The 22,412-nt window shown below is 36.6% G+C and overlaps 1 protein-coding gene across 12 annotated transcripts in view; it reads left to right on the top strand.

Moving 5' to 3' along the window:
• Positions 1-22,412, top strand: part of ROBO2 (roundabout guidance receptor 2) — a 556,155-nt gene that overhangs the window by 446,293 nt on the left and 87,450 nt on the right. For all 12 annotated transcript variants that reach the window (XM_081138222.1, XM_081138229.1, XM_081138230.1 and 9 more), the window contains 3 exons: positions 8,133-8,257; positions 13,194-13,365; positions 18,959-19,164. In XM_081138222.1, the coding sequence (XP_080994348.1) occupies positions 8,133-8,257; positions 13,194-13,365; positions 18,959-19,164 (503 nt within the window). The remainder of the gene's footprint in view (positions 1-8,132; positions 8,258-13,193; positions 13,366-18,958; positions 19,165-22,412) is intronic.

Genomic DNA, 22,412 nt, shown 5'->3' with positions numbered 1-22,412 from the left:
CCAGTGGGGGGTGTGCAGGAGGCAGCCAATCAATGACTAATCATTGATATTTCTCTCTCTCTCCCCCTCTCCCTCCCTCTGAAATCAATAAAGACATATTAAAAAAATTTAAAATTAAAAAAAAAAATTAGCTAAATATAAGGGTCTGGCTGAGAAAGAAACATATCACCCATTTGGAAGAGTTATTGCTATGAACTCAGTAAGAAAATGGTTAACTGGAAAGGTGCTTAAATTTAGCAATTTGATCATTTATATTCCTTGAAAATAGTGACAAATGAATAAAATGTGATTAAACTGGCTTTATAAAAATAATCACTTTAAATCCTATATTCCTAAATTATATTTTCCATTATAAATGCATAGTTTCCTCTGAAGTGAATTACCTGTTAATAAAGTTCAAATCAAATGTTTTACGACATTATGCATTTCCAATATTATTAACAGAAATACTTTTGAAATCAAGTGGAGTGTTAAATAGTAAAAACTAAATAGAATTTAATAAGTTGAAGAAACAATCATTTATCAATTAGAAGCCAACCTGTTCTGATTATAATCTGAGTAAACATTCATCTCTCACTCTGGCTCTAGATTGCATTTTAATGAAGTGACTTGTTATCTATCCCTTTTCTGGGGGATATGCTTTTTAACTAATTTTTTGTAGGACTTTCTAGACTTGGTTGTTACACAATGTACTTTTCTATATGATTTTCATCACTCTGGGATGATGACTTCTCACTTACAGTCTTTGCGACATAAATTTTCAATTTGAGGTGGGGAAAACTCTACAGATGGGTATATCAGAATCAGAAGGTTTTTTTCAAACATATTTTCTTGGACATCCCTCCACCCAAATTATTACGATAGTGAGTCACTGTCACTGGTGGGAATGTGCCAGATCCTTCCAGTATGATGAGATGGAAAAAAACATTGAAGATTTACTTCAGATCAAGAATTCTTTTTTTAATTTCCTATTCCAAGGCATTCATTTCATGTTCACTGTTTGGGGCTTTTCCAGGCCAAATAAAGACACATTTCAATGCAGAGTGGTAGACAGCCCCCTCAGCCAGTACATGCTTACAGCTTGGACTGGGGGAGTGAAATGGGAGGTGGGGGGCGGGGTTGGAATAGAGAAAGAGGCAATGCGAGCGAGGGCCAATACCTGTAAGTGGGAACACAAGGAGGTACACGATTAAAATGTGTTCAGGTTAATCATTGTGGACAAGGCAGATCAAGGGATAATGGTTATCAAGATGTGTCAACAGCAAGACCAGCAAATCCCTGTGTGAGTGACTGGAGTTCACTGGCCTGCTGGAACGCTGGCATTAGTTTGGGGACAAGTGACTGCCAGGAGGGGAACATCTTGGGCCAGACGAAGGAAGGCAACATGCTACACTGAGGAGAGTGATTCGCAAGCACTGCAATGATAAGCAATAGAAAAAGGACTGTGGGCTTTTGAATCAAGAATTACTGGTAATAAGTGTACTTAACAAAGGTTGTACTTAAGATAGTTCAGAAGGAACAAGATCATAGGTTTTATGCTACTTTAGTAATGAAAGCAATTATTCAGAAAAAACATAATGTTATGATTTTAACATACTATTTTAAAAATCATACCCTGTAATTTTCACCCTTCGTTTCAGAACCAGACACAATAGATTCTCAGCCAGTTCATGGTTTGAAGTGAATGAAATTCATGTAGCTGCTCACTGTTTAAGAGGTCCAACAATGGCATCAGGTTCGACCTGAAGTCAAACCTGTCTTCCAACCTATTGCTTTAATCTTTAAAAATACTCTATACCCTTTATAAAACTGGTCTTCACACTAAAATGTAGCAGTTAAGACATGGGGTTCTTTGAATAGTAAATAAAATAATGCCTGGGGATGGTTTAGCACACTTAATAAGCACTCAATTAATGTTATTATTGTTATTGTATTAAGCAGTTTGTGACTCAGCAAATCTTTCACACAAGCAAATATGGAGGAGTGTACTTTTGAATTTTGCTTACAGAATGCATCAGAATTTAACAAGCAAAAATGTTAAATAGCACAAGACGTTATTTTCTACTTGAGTTTAAGATACAAAGTTCAAAATGTTTATTATTACAGAATACGAAGCCATTCGCTCACGCACAAAATTATAGCCAAAGAAAGAGAGCCACTGAGTGTGCCCTTAACCACCCTGTCACACGTGAATGTGGGCAACTGTGCGTGACTGGCTCCGTGTTCATGCCTGCCATAGAAAGTCATATTTTCCCGTAAAGAACAACTCTGAACATGATGCGATTAACCTTTAGGGTCCTCCATCCCCTCATCTCCCATGCGCACCTCACACTTGGCCTATGCTTTCTTCTCGTGTTCAGCCAACTGATTTCCATATCGCCCACTCCCTGTCCCCAGCGGGCATTAGCATAACAGAGCCGTAGCGTGACTGTGATTGAAGCCAGCTTGGGCTGAATGCAGTACCAAAGCATAATTTAGCAGGAATCAAATCTAATTTACTGCGCATTGTATTCAAATTCTCAAAAACCATTTCAAAGAAACCGTATGAGGCCTGTGACCTTAATTGACCTTTTCATAGTTGGGTCTCCTTCTCTGGAAATCACACAGCATATGTTTTTACACAGCTATTGTTCTTAAGTCGTGGCGATTGAACACTGAGTTGTGCCATTCTGTTTCCTTCATCTCATTTCTTGTTATAGCTGCAGCAATAAGATCTTATCACTTAACAGATTAATCAAGTAGGCTATTACATCGTTGTTACAAAAGATTCTTCTACTGTTTTTGGGTTTTAGAAAGGATATAAATATGTATTTTGTAGTCATTTGTCTTAGAAATGCGTAAGAGAATTGCCATTTCTGTAACTAGCATATTCTCCCGGAGCTATAACTCAACCTCTGTAATTCACGTTGGGGGTAAATGTGTGTTTTGAATTGTCGGCATGAGGACCTAATCGTGTTTTCTTATGTTCAATGAGAGTTATTGCTGAAACTCCATTTCATGTACGGCGCACGTTGTGCCCTTGAGCTGTGTTGACAAAATGCCACCTCTCTGCCTACTCCCTCCCACTGGTGCCATCAGCCAAGTACTGCCTTTCAAACCGTTCTCACTGCCACCTGGCAGAAATACTGGAACTGGGAAGTGTTATCAGAAGAATTATGGATGCATTTTTCATTTCAAAACCTCAAAACTAAATTCCTTCTGCTGATATCCCTTCACAGAAGATTGCAATATAGATCTTGGGCAGAGAGTCTACGGAAGTAAAAGTGATTGATGCGATTCGTTTTGGTGGTCGATTTCAGATGGCATTAGGAAAGAATGGACATTTTCAGAGATTGAATACTCTTTAAATCTTTTGCTTTGTTAAATGCTTTAATATTTAATTTTTTTTTAATTTAAAAAACTGTGAAGTGATTCCAGTTCCAGGGAGGTTAGTGTGGCTTCAGTTCTGGTGACAAGAAACTATATGGCACATTAGAAATACAGGGTATTTATAATAACTTGTAATAAAAGTACAATATAAATAAACATCACATGAAAGGACATGTTACAGCATGAATAACATAAATGCGAACAGCATTTCATTGGAGGTTTTTAAAATTTATTATTGGGTAAAAACTCAAGAAACTATAATTCCTAATGTTTTTAGATTATGTCATTAGTAGTAAATATTACATTATGGTATTGCATAATTTCTTTGCCCCTTAAGAGTTCTGATGAAACCCCACCTTTAGGTGCTATTATGAATGGCAATTTTCAATTGAATTTTTTGCCCACCTTGATAAGGTTTCTCTAACCTTTTCTCCTTTAAATAGCATTCTTTCTAAAACACAAATCTTACTTTATGTTTCCTGAGTGAACATCTTTGAACAGATCTCCATTCTTTCCAGGGCAAAATTTAAGGTCTTATAACATATTATCTGGTCCTACCTCCATCACTTTAGCAGGCCTGATTTTATTTTGAAAAGCTATTTACACTCCCCTGACACGTCCAGCTCCACTGGCCTCATGCGTATTTCTCTTCATCCCAGACAATCTTACTTCTGTTCATCTCATGAACTACCACTCTTGCATCAAAGCACAAGCCAAGCGTAGCCATCTCTCAGCTGTTCTCTCCTTCCTTCATCGCCTGGTCCGGTTTGCTGCTCTTCCGTGCCTCCCTCCCCAAAGGCCTCTGCATTATTCTGTTATTATACAAATCATTCTCTACTGTATTTGTTTTTACTTATTTATTTACTTAGAAGTCTCTGCCATTTTCAAATATATACATATATATTTGAAATTGGTTTTTCACCCTCTGTGTCAAACAGAATGTCTCATAATTGAGTCGGTTAATACATTTTAAATGAATAGATGGATGACTCATATCCTGTAAAATCAGTGGATGCATAGGTGTGGTCTTTCTCCAGTTCATATTTCGGGGGCTGTGTTTTAACAGCTGTGTTAAAATGGTAGGATCTGGATTCCAGAAGCATTTTGCAAAAATCAGTCATCTATCATAAAGCTTTTGAAAACATCAACAATCAAATTTAAGGAAAACTGCGTTTATACTTAAAGCACGGATGGTAATTTTACTATGACAAGTGCAGAGTAAGCATGACATACTTAAAACAATAAAACATGTTTGCATTGTTTTCATTTGCCGTTTCATTTGATGATTTCAATCATGTGTATTACATTTTAATAATTAAATGAAAAAAGACTTTATAGCTCCTATGGGCTCTAGGATTTTACTAACTACTTATGTGAGACAATTTAAATTGTTTCTGGTTCCAAGCAGTACAAATGAACTAATAAGCTAGCTGAATATGTGACTTTTATCAAAGACTGTCAGCTGATTTTGAGTAAACTGACTTTTTATTTTTTATAATGAGATAGAAGCTCAATTACTCAGTACTTCTTGCTTCCCATATTGTCACTTAAGTTATTTCCCATAAGATTACTAAGAAGTAAATAACTACACATTAACTTTTAACTTTTTTTTTATTCTCACCTGGGGATATGTTTCTTTTTAACTGATTTTAGAGAGAGAGGAAAGAAGAGGGAGTGAGGGAGAGACAGACAGACATTGATTGGTTGCCACCTGTAAGCACCTCAACCCGGGACCAACTCCCTGCCCCCCCCCCAAACCTATTGGTGTGTGGGATCATGCTCCAACCAACTGAGCAACCCAGCCAGGGCTTAACTTTTTCTTAATAGATATAATTTTGTTGATATTACAGATGATAGAGGCTTATTAAGTCTTTTTTGTTATAAATATCTGGTGGTTTCAGACTTCTACTGAAAAATGGGCACTGCAATGTTTTAAGAGTTCTTCCTAAAAAAGTTTTGTAACATTGATTTAAGCTAACGTTCTTGTTAGAAAACATAGAACGAAAAAAAAATAAAATCAATGTATCTGCTGATTCAGTGGAATTGTGTAGAAATAAGAAGATTGTAAGAAGCAAGTAATCTCCTGAAAATGCAAGGCAACATAAACCACATGCTGTTCAGATAGACTCATAAATCCCAGTTCTTCGTCCAAGTCTTCTGTTATCTATAGTTATGAGAAAATTTCACCTAGTAGATTTACTCCCTCTGTCCCTGGGTGTGTGTTGAATGTGTTGAATTAGGAGGCAGTATATGGAACACCAAAAAATAAGACACCACAATTCCCAGTGACTTTTCTGAAAAAGCGCTGCGAGTGCTCTCCGAGGAAGGGGTGGTGGCTGTGAGTCTGAGGCTGCCCTACGTTTGCTCCGTTCTTGGGCCTGCACACATGTGCTCCTGAAGGCCCGGAAGAATTCTGGGTAAAGGCCTTTGCTGAATGAATGTCGGTTATTCTTAGACTTTTTTAGAGTTCAAATTTCAGGATTGTTGCCATGTACACCGAGCTCTGAAAATTAGAATTGATTTTAAATTGTTTTCTTGGTCTTAAGTTTTCGAGCATAAGCAACGACTTAAAGTGGAAACAGATGATTAGAAAAACCATGGAATAAACATGCTGTTTTTTCTTCAATAGGAATGGGTTTGGTATGAGGAAGATGTCCTTGTGAAAACTTCCAATTTTATTGTCTACTTTACAATTAGTCCCCAATTTAAATCTGAACTTTGTTGGGATTTTTACCCCCACCCTTTCTTTTCTTCTCTTTTCCACTGAAGTTACTTGTGTCCAGGACTCCTACTCTCACACTATTCTGCTAGTCTTCCTACCTTATTTACGAACGCATCTCCCTCACAAGCTCTCCTACACTCATTAGAGGAGTAAAGCTTCCAAAAGTTTGTTTTGCATTTATTGCTTCTCAGTTTGGAAAGAGTCATAAGATAGTTTGGCTTCTCAGGACATTCTTAGACTGGGCCCAGATCTGTCTTTTGTAGCCGGCAATGTTCACAGATTCGGGACCCTCCATTCCTGCCAGATTACACACTGTCTGTTAGATGTATTTTTGCCTCTAGTACTTTACTCACTAAGCTCTTTGCTTGGAATATGTTCATTTCTCCACTTATCTAAATGCTACCCTTTCCTCAAAACCCCCATCACGTTTACTCCCCGCGTAAAGCTTCTCACAGCTACCAGAACAAAAGGGGCCCTCCCTCCTGAAGTCCTGTCACATCATGTGTCTGTAATCGAAGTGCTCCTCTGCTGTGCTCCAAGAGCACCTCCATCGTAGAATTTACACAATTTTAGACCACTTGTGATTTAGGTTAGCTGTTGTTGTTGACAGCATTATTCTGTTTTATATTTTACATTAAACTATGAGTTCCTTTTTTTTCTTCCCTTTTCCCCCCCATTGATCCCTTCCACCCCACATCTATGCCACCCACAAGCATTCCTCAAACAAATGCCTTTGTCCATAGGTTATGCATTTAAGCATATAAGTTCTTTGATTAATCTCTCCCCCCCACTCCACCCCACACACCTTCCCTCTGAGATCCCTCAGTCTCTTCCATGCTTATATGTCTCTAGATCTATTTTGTTCATCAGTTTATTTTTTAGTTTATTTTTTTAAGTTTCTTTATGTTTATTGTTGAAAATATTATAGATAGAAGCATGGAACAGACTGAGGGATCTCAGAGAGAAGGTGGGAGGGGGGTTGGGCGGGGAGAGATTAATCAAAGAACTTATATGTTTATAAGCATAACCCATGGACACAGACACTGGTCTGGGGAAGGCCTGGGGTGGGATGGATGCAGGGTGGAGGGGATCAGTGGGGGAAAAAGGGGACTATGAATTCCTTGATGGCTGCATGACCAATGCTTTGTCTCTGTGTATTCTTGGTGCCTAGAAGTGGAACATAGTAATTATCTGACTGATGCTTACTATCTAAGTGAGCTGAAATGGATTAAGTAGAACCAACCACTTTCATACCTCTATTTGTAATTTTTTAATCTTTGTATGTCATCTTCATCTCTTCAATTTTTGAATGTCTTCGACACCTCAAGTCTTCAGCTCTGGAATATAAGCACTTTGAGAATATAACTGGTATTTTATGCCTTTGGTATCCCTGTGTCTAGTACCAGGTCTTGCAAATATTACAGAAGCAAACAATGTTTGTCAACAGACTGACTTCACAGAAAGGAGATGTTTGAGTAATGCAGTGTTTCTTTTCTATCTCTATCCAAAACACAAACCCAAATTGAGAAACCACATTTTTCCTTAAAAACGTTAGAATATCACCCTGGCCAGTGTGGCTCAGTTGGTTGGACGGTCATCCTATACACCAAGAGGTGGTGGGTTCGATTCCCAGTCAGGGCACACACCCAGGTTTCAGGTTCTAGCCCCAGTCGGGGAACGTGCAGGAGGCAACCAATCTATGTTATCTTTCTCTCTCTCTCTCTCCCTTCCACTCTCTAAAATAAAATTTAAAAAACATTAGATTATCATAAAAATCTATTTTTCTATGCAACCTTATGGCCTACGAGTTTACAATGTACAACATTTCCAATGTGTCTACTAATAAGTGTACTTCTTTTCTCACATGATAGAGTGCTCTTTTCCCCTTCCCTCTGTTTTGAGAAATACTTAAAAATAAGTCAAAATCCTGTAGCCTTTGTCTGGCACTGAGCAATCCACCCAGTACCAGATTTCCACTTTGGTTATCCCTTTCTTTGTCAACGGTTTATATTTACACCCTTTCTCTCCTTTTAAATTGTAGCTCCTCCACAGTTTGTGGTTAGGCCAAGAGATCAGATTGTCGCTCAAGGTCGGACAGTGACATTTCCCTGTGAAACTAAAGGAAACCCACAGCCAGCTGTTTTTTGGCAGAAAGAAGGCAGCCAGGTGAGTGTGAACATTGACTGCTTCTCCAGAACCGCCTGTCTTTGGCGATCCTCACAGTTTGTCTTGCCTTTCTTGTTATCAATGTGGGATTTGCTTTACTTCTAAAAAAGGAACCAATTCATTTAAAAATAAGTGGGAGTTAGATGTTCTAATATAATATTCTTTATTTTCCTGTGTTGATTTTCTAAAGTTCTGTGTCTTATGTAGCATAGATATAATGCAGTGTAACTAAACAACCTTTTAATTCTAACCAAAATCTCTGTCACTATTTAAAATTTCTGAACAGAAAGGTCATTTTGTTTTCTTGCCCTGAGTTACCTTGGGATGATCAGACAACATAAAGCACTTAGCACATCCTGTCAATATATATATTTCCATTATTCAATGAACAGAAAGCCGATTTCTATCACCTTTCTTAGGCAAATAGTATAAATAACTTTCCTTTATCACTTAGTTAAGCACATTTCCATGTAAATGTATGAGAAATATTTTGTTCCACCACCCCTTCTGGACAGACAAAAGCACGTTGTGTACGTAAAGCAAGCGACACTGGTTTGGTCTTTGCTGTGCCCTGGTTTGCCTTCTCTTGGCAGAGGGCTTCCCAGACTCTGCTAAAAGCCAATCGGGTGCATAGCTTTTCTCATTTAAGACGTGTTTCAGACTCCGACCAACACTTAGTCCCTAGGTGCTGAGGTTATGCTTGGAATTTCCAGCTTCAACCAGGTCAGAAATCCAGTCCTTTGTCTAAGAACTTCTCTGTGTGCATTCCTGAGGGACCTAGAGATATTTTTTCTAGAGGATCCAGAACCATTTCCAAGGAGGCATATGGTTCTCAGGAAGAAACCTGCTGGTGCTCCCAAGTTCTGGAGGAATTTCCTGGGGAATGAGGGAAACCATGTTGAAAAGTCTCAGGAAATCTAAAAATGTTGCCAGGAATCTCTTTATTAAGAGAAGGTGTTGCCAGAACACAGGGATGATTGTCTGGGTAGAGACACATCAGGAAGGTCCCTCAGCCGTCTTTTTTAATTGCTGTGGTTTCCTCTATATTCCTGTTCCCCCCACGCTAGCAGTTCTATCAACTTGACCCTGACGGGCAAATTGTCTTCCTTCCCTTCCTCAATGTGCCTGATGCAGTCACCCCCCATGATTTGTGGGGTGATGGGAAGATAAGAGAGAGCTGACCACTGCTTTACTCCACATCAGAATTGTTCCAGGCCTTAATTCCCACCCTTTTTAAAAAAAAAAAAAATCAGTTTGTGACTATAAAATTGTATCTACACATAGAATTCCTTGATTCTTTACTTAAAAATTGATTTTGGGTGAAAACATTGCAAACTCTAAACTGAGTGTAAAGCAACATGACCTTGGCTCTAAGACACTTGCACACACACACACACACACACACACACACATACACTCACACCCTGAAAAAGGAAGCATTCTAAAGCCATTTCCCCCCTCGTGATTGTACAGTCTTTGTAGCACTATTTATCTTTACTGAAATTAATTTTCTTAATCTAAAATATGAGGCCAATACCTTTTACTTCACATAAATTATGAAGATGTCATAATAAAGTTAGTTTATATGGAAAAGTGTGTTACACATTGTTAAACATTATAAAGGTCAACAGGATGTTATTTCTAACATCTAGGTAGAAATGGGAAAATGCAGAATGCACCTGCTTCCCCCTGAGTCCTGGCTGAAGCAACGAGTTTATGCTTCTGCCCCCAGGTGAAAGCTTTCAGGGCCTGAGGTTTTCCTCTGCCTGGACAGTACTGTCCAGGACCAAGGAGAGACTCAGCACCACTCTGGTCCCCTCTGCTCCCAGACCCACACAGTGTCTGAGAAGGCTGGGGCTAGGGACCCCTGGAGAGCCCTGGTAACTGCAAGATCCTTTCTCCTGCCACGAACTCTTTCCCCGCACCCATATGGGTGCTATGGGGTCTATAAAAGTTACTCCCTCAAGCTGCCTATAGTAAATATAATGATATAAATATTTATTTACAAATGATATAACTAACATCACGTAAAGCAATTTGATTGTTGCAAATTTACATTTTAAATCCACGTATTGAGTCAAATCCCGTTATAACATATCTTATTATTGCACAGATACAGCTATAACATGTGTGAATCCCATGCCCTAAAATAGCTTCAGGTTTATATAGGATATATCATAAAAGGTGCTTTGGGCCCAGCCCACAAGATTCAGTGGCTGAGTGTCGACCTGTGAACCAGGAGGTCACTGTTCAATTCCCGGTCAGGGCACATGCCTGGGTTTAGGGCTCGATCCCCAGCAAGGGGGGGTGCAGGAGGCAGCCGATCAGTGACTCTCATCGATGTTTCTCTCTGCCTCCTTCTTTCCTTTCCCTGAAATCAATAAAAACACTTTTTTTTAAATTTTTTTTTTTTTAAATCACATTTGACTATGTATTATAGTCTTTGGGTATTTTTTTTTAAATATATCTTTATTGATTTCAGAGAGAGGAAGGGAGAGGGAGAGAGAGGGATAGAAACATCAACAACTAGAGAATCATTGATCGGCTGCAGCCCGCCACCCGGGCATGTGCCCTGACCGGGAATCAAACCCTGATCGCCTGGATCCTAGGTCGATGCTCAACCACTGAGCGATGCCAGGCCAGGCCACAACATATTTAAAAAAAATAAAATGTGTTTTGGTCCCGTGGCCACATAAACATGATATTTAAATATGCTACATTGTGTTTTAATGGTGTTTAAAGAAATAGTGATCAAATAATCTCAAAGCATTTATTTTTCTGTTATTTTACAGTGTTATGTAATTCCAGAGATATTAATCTCTGGGAAAAAATTTTCCAGTTAAATAATTTGATTTGATTATAATGCTTGGCCTGTTTTTTTTCTTTACCTGTATTGCTCACATCAGAGGGTGGGGGGCGGGGAAGAGAGAGAGATGCTGTGAATTCGAACAAAAGAGAAGTGCTGGAGCAAATTGTAAAATTTCAAATCATGAATTGGGGTATCAGGGAAAATAAATTGGTTTTACTATCTCCAGTATCCAATTTTTGCAGTGATCTATGACTATCCATCAGTAGAGAGACTTAAGAGCCTGGACTTAATGGTCCATATTCCTCAATATGTGCTGATAATGCCAATTAGCACTAATAGGATACCCAGCACTTCAAAGCAAGAAGAGCTCCGAGAAATTCCTGGGTTTTGCTTGCAATCCATTTTCTTTTGCCTAAGTCATACAAGCAGGGAATAAAAGATGATGGGTTAACCTCAATCATATGCCATTTTCCATGTCAAGGAATCATTTAGAAGGTGGACTAATATTCCAGTGTAGAGGAAGAGATCCCGGAGAGAATTAAACCCATCTGATGTATTAGTGCTATGTAAATTAGTATTCTAATGGCTAATTGTAGGAAAGTGCACACTTTGAGTTATTGTATCATTTTCAAGTGGCTTTAAAATTTAGACCCTTCCCTTTCGGATGGTTTATTTCAGTAATATCTTTGGATTCCACAGGAGAATTAGCTTGTTCGCAAATGATGTTTCATATGATAAAAATGCCTCGCCTTCTATAGTAATACAAATTTTATAGGGGGGCAGTAGGACGTTGAAATGACACTCCTGACGTGCTCGCAAACATCGCTTCCTTCCGAACGGGTTTAACAACATGGTGATGTTTATGGAAAGTGGGCTGATGGTGTCGCACGCGAATCTAATAAAGTGGACATCCATCACGTTGCAATAAAGCCAAGAGCCTCTAATTAAAGCAGGACATCATTCTCGGGATTCAAGTCATTTAGCGTAATTGAAAAGCGTTAATACCCTGTTTACCCCCTTCCATTGGTATTACTTCACGGGTAAAAAACATTTTAAGGTGAAAATGTGTCTTAGGCCTTTAATTGAATGTTATTACCTACTGATTGTAACGTATTGAAACTGTTTAATTACAAACCCGGAAAATAAATTACTATATTGAGAAACAGATCACAGAGCGTTGTAGTGTTCTGTTTTGTAAATAAATACAACATAAAAATTGATATGTCCTTATTTATAATCCATCTTGGAAATACATCTCAATATAATTTATTACGCCCAAATGTTTTTCTTAATTGAGTAACAGTAAAGCAGCATAGGTCATGGGAGTTAATATCCCTGCTCTCATATAAAATCATTTTAAAAATTGTGATTAGGCTGCTTATATTTAACATGAACTAAATAGCAAACTTAATTTTGTAAAATAAAGCATTTTTATGAAGTCTTTAAGATTACATACATACTGCAGAAACAACCTTAATCTTTTTATCTTCTTTGATTTGCTTAATCTTGTTTAGTCTGCAGCATTTTTTCATAGTTTGTTTTGAGGCTGTTACGACCTGTAGAAACCTTACAACAGATGCAGATTGGGCTCTGTGTCAGTCTCAGTCACACACTTTTTCTGAACACTTATAAAAGAATTTCTGTTAATAACATCATGTATTAAAAATGATCAGTGGAAAGTATATTTTGCGTTTTTTAATAATGTGCAGTGTATAAAATATATGCATAGTTAATGTTACTTTCCAGATTCTCACATTGTCTGATGAGTTGAGCCAGATAAGCATTACTATGCCCATTTTACAGATGAGCAAACCGTGTTTCAAAGATATGAAGTAATTAGCAGAAAGTCAGGAAAAGATGAAATGGTTAAGATACTTATTTTTTAAATTATTGTTCCTTCAACCAGAGCATGCTGACTTCTTAGAGCATCTTATTTTTCCATCATTTGGAAAAGTTTCTCAGTGAAACTCACTATGTGCCATTAAATTATTTCAACACTATGTTTTTTATTAAACTTATGTACTTTCTTTTCCAACCATATTTCCATAACTGCATTAGCTGCTGTTAATGTAATTTTCCTTCCAAGTGGGGAAAAAAATATTGATGAGATTGTGTTTGTTTCCACAGAATCTACTTTTCCCAAACCAACCCCAGCAGCCCAACAGTAGATGTTCTGTGTCACCCACCGGAGACCTCACGATTACCAACATTCAGCGATCAGACGCGGGTTACTATATCTGCCAGGCCCTAACCGTGGCAGGAAGCATTTTAGCAAAAGCTCAACTGGAAGTTACTGATGGTGCGGTATTATTAGATTTGTCTCATGGAAACGATGGCTTTTTAAAAAATTTTATTTATTGATTTTTAGAGAGAGAGAGAGATTTGTTGGTCAACTTATTTATGCACTTATTGGTTGATTTTTATATGTGCCCTGATGGGACTGAACCTGCAACCTTGACATATTGGGACAATGTCCTAACCAATGGAGCTACCTGACCAGGGCATGTTTTTTATTACAAGAGTCACATTAACGTGTGAAATTTTCTGATTCGTTAGTTAAATTATTTTAATGAATTCTTATCTTTTTAGCTTGGATCCGGATAAAATAACATTTTTAATAGTTTCTAATTATTCTTGATTTAATACCATTTATTTTCCCAAAGAATGTCCAAGACAATCTATCATTAAAAACATAGTGATGCATTGTTATAAAGAAATGACATTACACTCACATTGCATAGACATGTTATCTGCATATTTTAATTAGTCTTAGGAAGACACGATTGCTTCTAATAGATACTAATAATTTGATTTTACTAGAGGGGAAAGATAGCATCTTTAATATTATCAGTGGAAAAGGAGGTGGGTTTTTGGTTAGCTGGCCACATTGTGACATTATTTTTTATTTGTACACATGTATGGCGAATCTTAAACAAAGCACCTACACTCATAGCAAAGGTTGGAAAAGATTTAAGGCCCTTCATAGTCTGATTTTTCCCTAAGAGCTTTTCACAAATTACAACTAGAAAGTTTTAGATATTTTTTAAACCTCTGAGCATGAATTTAAGCTCTGTTGTTTGATGTCTTAAATTAAATTTTTTTCTGACCCCCTTTATTTTTGAGGTTTGTGGGGAGCTTGTTCCTTGACACTATGATTCTGAGACACAAGAGCTTCAGCCCGTGACCTCTCTGATTCTCTTCTGGTGAAATTTGATGTGCTTTCTTAGAGTTCACATTTACATGTAGATTAAAAGGTCATTTAAAATTAATAGAAAGGCAATATTTTTTAATGTTAGTGATATTGCCTGATTTAGCACTGTGGCAGGCATGCAAATAAATAGAACAGACAGACATTAGCTGTGGGGCCTTGGGTTGTTAATGGCCGCACCTGCTGCTGCTGCAGAGATTCACTGCTACCAAGGGAAGGGAGTCAGGTTCCAGGAGGGTAACTGTGCTGAGAAGTTCTTCCTTTAGGTAGACATGAACTTTGACCTTTCATTCTTCTGTATTTATTTAAAATAAATAATTGTTAATCTTTGTTAAGATTTCAAATTGTCTACTATGAGCAAAAATGTCTAGGTACGTATACTTGGAAAATCAGATGTTCTGACCAAAGATCAAGTTTTCGTCTACACTATTACAAAACAATCCAAACAACACTCAAGATCTCTACTGCAATCCATTGAAGATCTTAGGTTATTGTATTTACAAAAGCCAGACTCCAAAATATTTCTAAATGAAGAAATTTTTGTGGAAAAAGCAAAACATATTTGTAGATAACAAAATTGATGAATGAGATTTATTCATTGATTTATGATGTGATTCATGAAACAGGTGGATACTCAGAATTATGTCTAATATAATGGAACAGAAAATTTTTGTTTTGAGAATTTATGTTGGTTGATGAGATGAGCACATAAAACAGAGTTATTCTAGATTCATTTCTGAGGTCAAAATTAAGACAGTGATAAACAGTTTTAAATCTGATGACTGAGATGGCTCTGGACATTTTGCTACAACTGGCTTGAACATTAATTGCTACATTGATTTTTACTTAAGTAAGCAATCACAAAATCAAGATCCTTTTGCAAAAACATTGAATGAAGATTAGAGAGTTATTGATTTTTAGAGTAAAGAAATCTAACTTCAAGGCACACACATGTATTATTATTGTAAATAACCTCTATCTCCAAATTGTAACTTGCCACATTGGCTGATGATGTCAGCTTCTATTTAGTGTTTTGAATTTTTTAGATTGGTTAACAATTTAAAAATATGTGAGCCATCATTTTTATTTTCAACAATTTTTGTGTATGATCCAGGGCCATTTAGAGCCAATTGAAATTCCAAAGCAGAATGAAAACATATGCCATGTTCTGAGAAACAAGCAAAACATCTCTAGCAATGTTTCTGTTGTTACATTTTTACACTTAGACTCCTTTCTCAGAAATATTTTTAGCTCAAGTGTTCATATAAAATGAGATTGCTAATGGCAATGAAAGGTGCTATCTAGTGATAATTTTACTGAAATAGATTCAGCTAAGATGCTTCCATATACTTGAGTTTCAAAATATCCCACTAAAAAACCTCATTAATTCATTGGTACTGTTCTTCATGTCTTTTTTATTCTACTCTTTGTCTTTAAGAAAATTAAAACATTGTAATGAAAATTCTATGAGTAGAGCCAGTAGACTCTAAAAGGACTGATGAGAAGGCATGTACTTATATCTTATATTGATAAGAAATATCACACTGTGGTCGTATATGAATGGTGATTGGAGATTTATAATGCATAGTTAGAGAAAGCCGTGGAGTTGTTCACAGATCACTGCAAATCCTAAATATTCATTTAACCATTGACCTTAATGTCATGAAAACCTGTGGTCATCTTTTACTCATAACATGATTGAACTGAAAATTCCTTCTGGCCAGGAGATTTTTAATTACTTTATTGATCAAATTCATTTAAAATAGGATGAGCTACACATTTGGGAAGTAAAAAGGAGAGAAAGAAACTAACTAGATGCCTTTTGGCTCTATCTAATGATTTTAAGACTGAAAATAAAAGCAGGTTATAAGAAGTTACCTGAATTCTATATAGATATTTAATTTGAAACAGTTATTTAAAATTTAGTAAATAGTTTCTATTCTGCTTCTTCAGACCCATTTTTCTCATTAAATTTAAAAATTTTAATGTTTTGTGAGTCACCCTTCCCGTTTTAGCCCATGAAGTAAATAAAGTCTATGAAACTTTTCATTTGGATATCTATTTGCACAATTATTGCCAGATGTTTCATAATTGGTATAATACTATACTTTCACATTCTCTGACTATTATTTTATTTACTTCTAAAATGAATAATTTGATCAAGGAAATCAGTAAAATAATAGGTCTAATTTTATTTTTTTGGTAAAAAATACTTGAACAGTATTTTATTGTTTTTCTTAGATTTTTATAAGGTTTCTACATAGATACACACATACATATATACCTGCACACACATTTTAATGCAGATTTTTATGTAGTGCGTTTAGTTTTATTGGAAATCTACTACATCTTTCCAGGCAAGGGGCCTCTATAATAACTCCGATTTTAAATTCAGGTTGGTTGCTTTCTCATGATAGACTCTGAAAAGTCTGCATAATTTATTGCCTTTTTCTCAGATCTGTAAACCATAGTAATAGAGATGATGCATATAGATTGAGAAGTAATCATATACTGGCATTTATAGAAACTTATAGACAAAAAAGATTAGAGCGTTGATAAACAATATGTTTTATTATGAACATTGTAATATAACATGATCTTGAGAAAGACTATTTCTCTTCACAGTTGCATAGCAAAAAGTAGAATCTATAATTTTTTATCTAAAACTAAATAGTTCATATTGTTTAAGGGTCAACTGTGTGTCTGTATTTTGAAGAAATGGCTGATTTTAGGGTTGGGTCAGGAATTATAGAAGAGAAGCCTGGGGCATCTTGTAGCATCAGAAAGTAAGGAAGTACTTGAAAAAACAAAAAAAAACAAGAACCCACACATTGTTGGGTGTTGGGGGTGGATGTCAAAGGAACACAGGAGCCAAATGAATGAGTGCCCAGTGGTCATTATAGTTCAAAGTAGCATTGGACTGCAACTCAAAAATATAAAATAAATATACATGAGTCCATATTGATAGAAAATATGATTGAATAAATTAAGAAATGGAGAAGAGACAAATAGAAGATTTCCAAAATTTTTTTTTGTAAATACTCTGACCTCAAAGATGTGGAGCATAACTCCCCACTCTTTAAGTGTGAATAGCTCAGAGACATTTCTACCTGAGGGTACAGATATAGAAAGGGGAAAAACTAACTTTATGGTGGAGAAACCTGACAAACACACCTCATCGGGACGATCACAGTGAACATCAAGAATGATATGTCTTTTTTATAAATTTTTTAAAAATTTCCCCTCCCCCTTGTCTCCCACACCCAACCTCTCTTTGCCTCTGGCAACCACCAATATATTCTCTGTAGTTATGATCGCTTGTTTGTTTGTTTTTAAATTCAGATACAATTTTTTAAAATATTTAGAATTTTAATTAAATTTTTTTATTTTATATACATACACACACACAGTTGGCCCTTGAATAATGTGGAGGTAGGTTAAGGACACTGATCTCCTTCACAGTTGAAAATCCACATATAACTTTTGACTCCCCAAAATCTTAATTAATATGCTATTGACCAGAAGCCTTACTGATAAAATAGTTGATTAACATATATTTTGTATGTTATATGTATTATATATTATATCCTTACAATGAAGTAACCTAGGGAAAAGAAAATGTTATTAGGAAAATCGTATATATGCATAAAATAAAAAGTATGTTTTAGATAATTAACCAAAATTTTGGTTAATTATCTAAAGTTTATAGAACTTGCTGAAGTTTATAGAACTTGCTGAAGTTTATAGAACTTTCTCTTAAATTTAAGAAAGTTTCTCTGGACCTAAATATGTCAGTTTTATTATGAAGTGGTCTTCTTATTAGTTCTAGATAAAAGCTTGCCTTTATTTGACTTCATATTTCCATTACTCATTTAAATAATACTATACATTTGGATATGTTTCCTAAATCATTATGAAATCCTTCTAAAGACATGGAAGGTAAAATTTAATAAAAAACACACTGATATAAAACTTATGAAATTACAGAAAATGGATCCAACAAACACAGGAATTTATATATATATAAACACTGTTGAAAACCCAATGTTTGTTATACTATAAATAAAGTCTAATTATATTACTTATCTTTGCTTAATTGTAAGGATTAAGTAAATTATATCATTTATATTATATTACTATAATTTAAAGACTCAATATCAGAATTTTGGATAAAAATAATTTATAATCAAATACTTTAATATCAACAGAAATACTATAGCCTATATACATACAGTATGCACCTGGTGATAGAAAGGGTGAAATTATGTATTATACAGACACTTATAATAAAAGTAAAAGTGAAAATTTACTCTGTTCACATTTCCTCCACAGGCTTTCTTAAATTTGCGCATGAGAGACAAAATAGACATTTTATAAATGACTGTAATAACCTCTCCATATTTTCATTTTAATATGATTCGGCCTTTCAATAACATTAAGCCTTTTTAAAATGTTATAATTTTATGCCATCATCATCTTAATTATAAGTAATTCAAACTCAGGTATAAATAATAATATGGCCTCAGTATAGTTTATACAGATAATAGATATTTGAGTGATATAGAATATGCAGAATAGGTTATAAGTAACATGTACGATTTGGCGCCTTTGACCTTACTTTCAACATCAAGACTACTGAATTTTATAGAAGTTAAAATATTCTGAAAACGCCTTTACCCTTTAGTTTTGACAGATAGACCCCCGCCCGTAATTCTTCAAGGCCCAGCCAACCAGACGCTGGCAGTGGACGGCACGGCGCTACTGAAATGTAAAGCAACTGGAGACCCTCTTCCTGTAATTAGCTGGTTGAAGGAGGGGTTCACTTTTCTGGGTAGAGACCCAAGAGCAACCATACAAGAGCAAGGGACGTTGCAGATTAAAAACTTACGGGTAAGTAATGTCTGACTCCTGTTCGTATCTCACCTGTACAAAAGTCCTGACCCGGAGAAAACTGTGCTGTGAACTTGAAATCTTATTTCCCAGCACAACACTCTACACCTTATTATGGGCCACGTTAGTTCCTATTTTACAAATGACGAGTTCAAATGAGAGGAATATCATTGTCTTTATATTACTCACAAATTTTTAACAGACTTAGATACTTTTTATGCCTTCATCCCAACCTGTATGTACATAATCAGTGAAACTAAAAATCTTAAACACATAAAGCTAATGATACTAATAGAATATTAAAATAATCTCAAAGTGACAGATGCTTCTGATATACTCTCATGAACATAGATAGTTTATAAGGAAATATGGATAAATTGGGTTGACCAGACAGTTGTGCGGAAACAATAAAGAGATCAGACTGAATACACAGGAGGCAAGCTTAGCTGGTTGATGGAAAATCTTACATTTTAGGTTAAGTTGCAGTGGAATTTAAATGTAAACCTGTGGACAAGAACAAGCCTTGCTGGCCTTTTAATAGTGGATGAACATTCCTGCGAATTAAATAAGTTAGACCTGCTTCAGGATCAACTCAGTCAAAACAAATACCTGCTTCTGAGTGTTGTATTAGCTGTGTACTACCATGTAACAAGTCAGCAAAAACACAGAGGCTTAAAAAGGCACATCTGTTATCTCACAGTGTCTATGGGTTAGAAGCCTGGGCGTGACTTAACTGGGTCTTCTGCTTCAGTGGCCACAAGTCTACAATCAGGTGTCAGGGTTGTGGTCTCATCTGAGGATTGACTGGGGATAAATTTGATTCCACAACATGATTGTAGCAGCACTCAGTTTCTTGTGACCAGTGACTTCAGCTTCTTGATTACTGTTGGCTGAAGGCTGCCTTTAGTTTCTTGCCATATGGATATTCCCAATATGACTTGCTCCCTCAAAGTCAAGAAGAGAGAGAATCTCCTAGCAAGAGAGGCTTTGCAGTCCTATGCAACATAATCACAAATATGACATCCTGCCACCCTTGCTCTATCCTGTTGGCCAGAAATAAGTCAACAGGCCTCCCACACTCAGGTGAGGGATTATACAAGCTGGGACTACCAAGAGGATGTGTCATAAGGGCCACCTGCCCTTTGAAAGTATATTCTATTCAATACGTTCAACAAAATATAGAGAATCTCCCTACATGCAGCAAGCACTATGCCAATGCTTGAGTGTATATTATAGCGATAGAAAGATTGGAAATGAGAGCCAGAACTAAGATGGTTGATGTAAGAGTGCACAAAGAAAATTAACTGAAAATGATTCCATGGAAGAACAGTTAGTAGAATCTGGTCTCTGGGGAGAAATTGGGAATCAAGATCAAGGGAAAAAAACACAAAAAACTCAAAAAGCAATGTTGAATTTTCTCTTTTAAAATGAGCACAGTGTTCTCTTACAGTACCAATGCATCTGCAATCACACGCTTAGCTTGTGGTCATCATTGTATCATAGAGATAAATACACAGAAGAAGGAACTACTCTATTTTTACATTGTGTGCATGCACACCCAGAAACACAAATCTTTAATATATTAAATTCATTTTAATTTGGAGACACAGACATTAATAATTGCTCTAAGCAGAAAAAAATGCTTTTGATTTCAGTTAAAAGAAAATATAAATTAATATAGATTTTAGCTTGTCATTTTATTGATTGTAAAATAATGCTTAACCTTCTATAAACAAAATGGGAGTTATTAAAAAATTCACCCCAACTCTCCTTGAGTAAACATTTTAACTTCTCTCTGGGCTAACGGCAGACTCGGGCCATGGGGGTTAATGCAGTTTCACTGTACTGCTGAATTAGAGGTTGTGCTTGAACAGTCAGGATCCCCAGTAATGTTTGAAAGAAGCAATTAAAGGTGGGTGCTTGATGATGTCAAACAAACTTGGAGCCCTCTGGCAGGCTCCTGAGGAGCCTGTCTGAGATGCAGGCTCCAGGGGGCTTGTCTGCAGCCAACTACGACAGGAGAACAGTAGGTGAGGTGGCTGACAGCACATGAATCTCTGTTTAAAGCACTTGCTTAAGGATAAAAGAAGGTTGGGAAAGGCCTGAAGAGCGTGTGATCAGAAAAGGTCTTATTTAAAGTGGAAGGAATAAAAACGTGCTGAGGATGGCGATGATGATATAGGAGTGACTTTTTGCAGTGATATTTAGGGTTTCGATAGCCCTAAAAAAAGGATTCTCTTTCTGTAGCATGACTGCCTTTAAAGGGAGATAAAAACCTGTTTTACAGTATTTCACGTGTATCAAAAGACTTCCTGTAGGTTACAGTCCTTTGTGTCTCACTATTTCTTTTTCGGTACTTAATGCAAGGGGGGGAGGCGTGATGAACATTGTGTTCCTATAGTTCAGCTAATTGGTAGCTGAATCTGTATCTTTTGAGAAGGAGAATATTCGAATCCTCATTAAAACATACCTACCACAGCTAATGTCAGCCTTGTAGCTCCACGCGATGACAAGGAGCTCCGTTAGGAAGCATTACCTGCCTACCCTCCTTTTGGCGTTTGCACGTGAGAGCAAGTGCTACATTTTAGTTCAACAGCTATAATAAAATGCAAATTCTTCCCTCTTTCAGAGACCATATTCAAATGAACATCCCATTAAAATCCAACCTCAGCTCATTATATTTAGTTTGTGAGTGATGCTTCTTAAATGAAAAGATGTCTAATGACTGTAATGCGTGCACAGCCACATTTGAAAGGATCGCGCTTTCCACAAAGGCTATCCCCCATCCTCACTCCGCATAATGGAGATAATATGGCAAAAAAGGACGTTCCAGGGCCATTTGAAACTTAGGTTAAAATACATAATGGCATTTAAAATCAATTAAAATGGTGGGGCGGCAGTAACATCCACGCACTAAAGATTTACTTGAGAATCAATTGTGGACTGTTCAGTCATCGATACACTTACATTTTGAACCCAGCAGAGATTATATTCTGTGAACGCCCGTATTTCATCCACAATTAGACTCATGCGCATCACAGAGTGTTAATTCCACGTCTGACTTGCCTTGCTCTGCGTGGTCGTAAGGTCCCCTCCCCAGGCTCACTCTCCCTTTGGCCCTAAACTGAGGCCAGTGAGCGTTTGCAGTGTGAGCCCAGAGGGCTTGTGAGTTACACGTTTTATTGACCTTGAGGCTTTTGTCACGGCACAGTCACGGAGTAGCCTGCCTTTTACATTTGTAAAACAGA

This window comes from Miniopterus schreibersii (genome assembly GCF_964146895.1).
Source record: "Miniopterus schreibersii genome assembly, chromosome: 5".
Taxonomy (NCBI): domain Eukaryota; kingdom Metazoa; phylum Chordata; class Mammalia; order Chiroptera; family Miniopteridae; genus Miniopterus; species Miniopterus schreibersii.
This window is presented reverse-complemented; position numbering and strand designations above follow the sequence as displayed.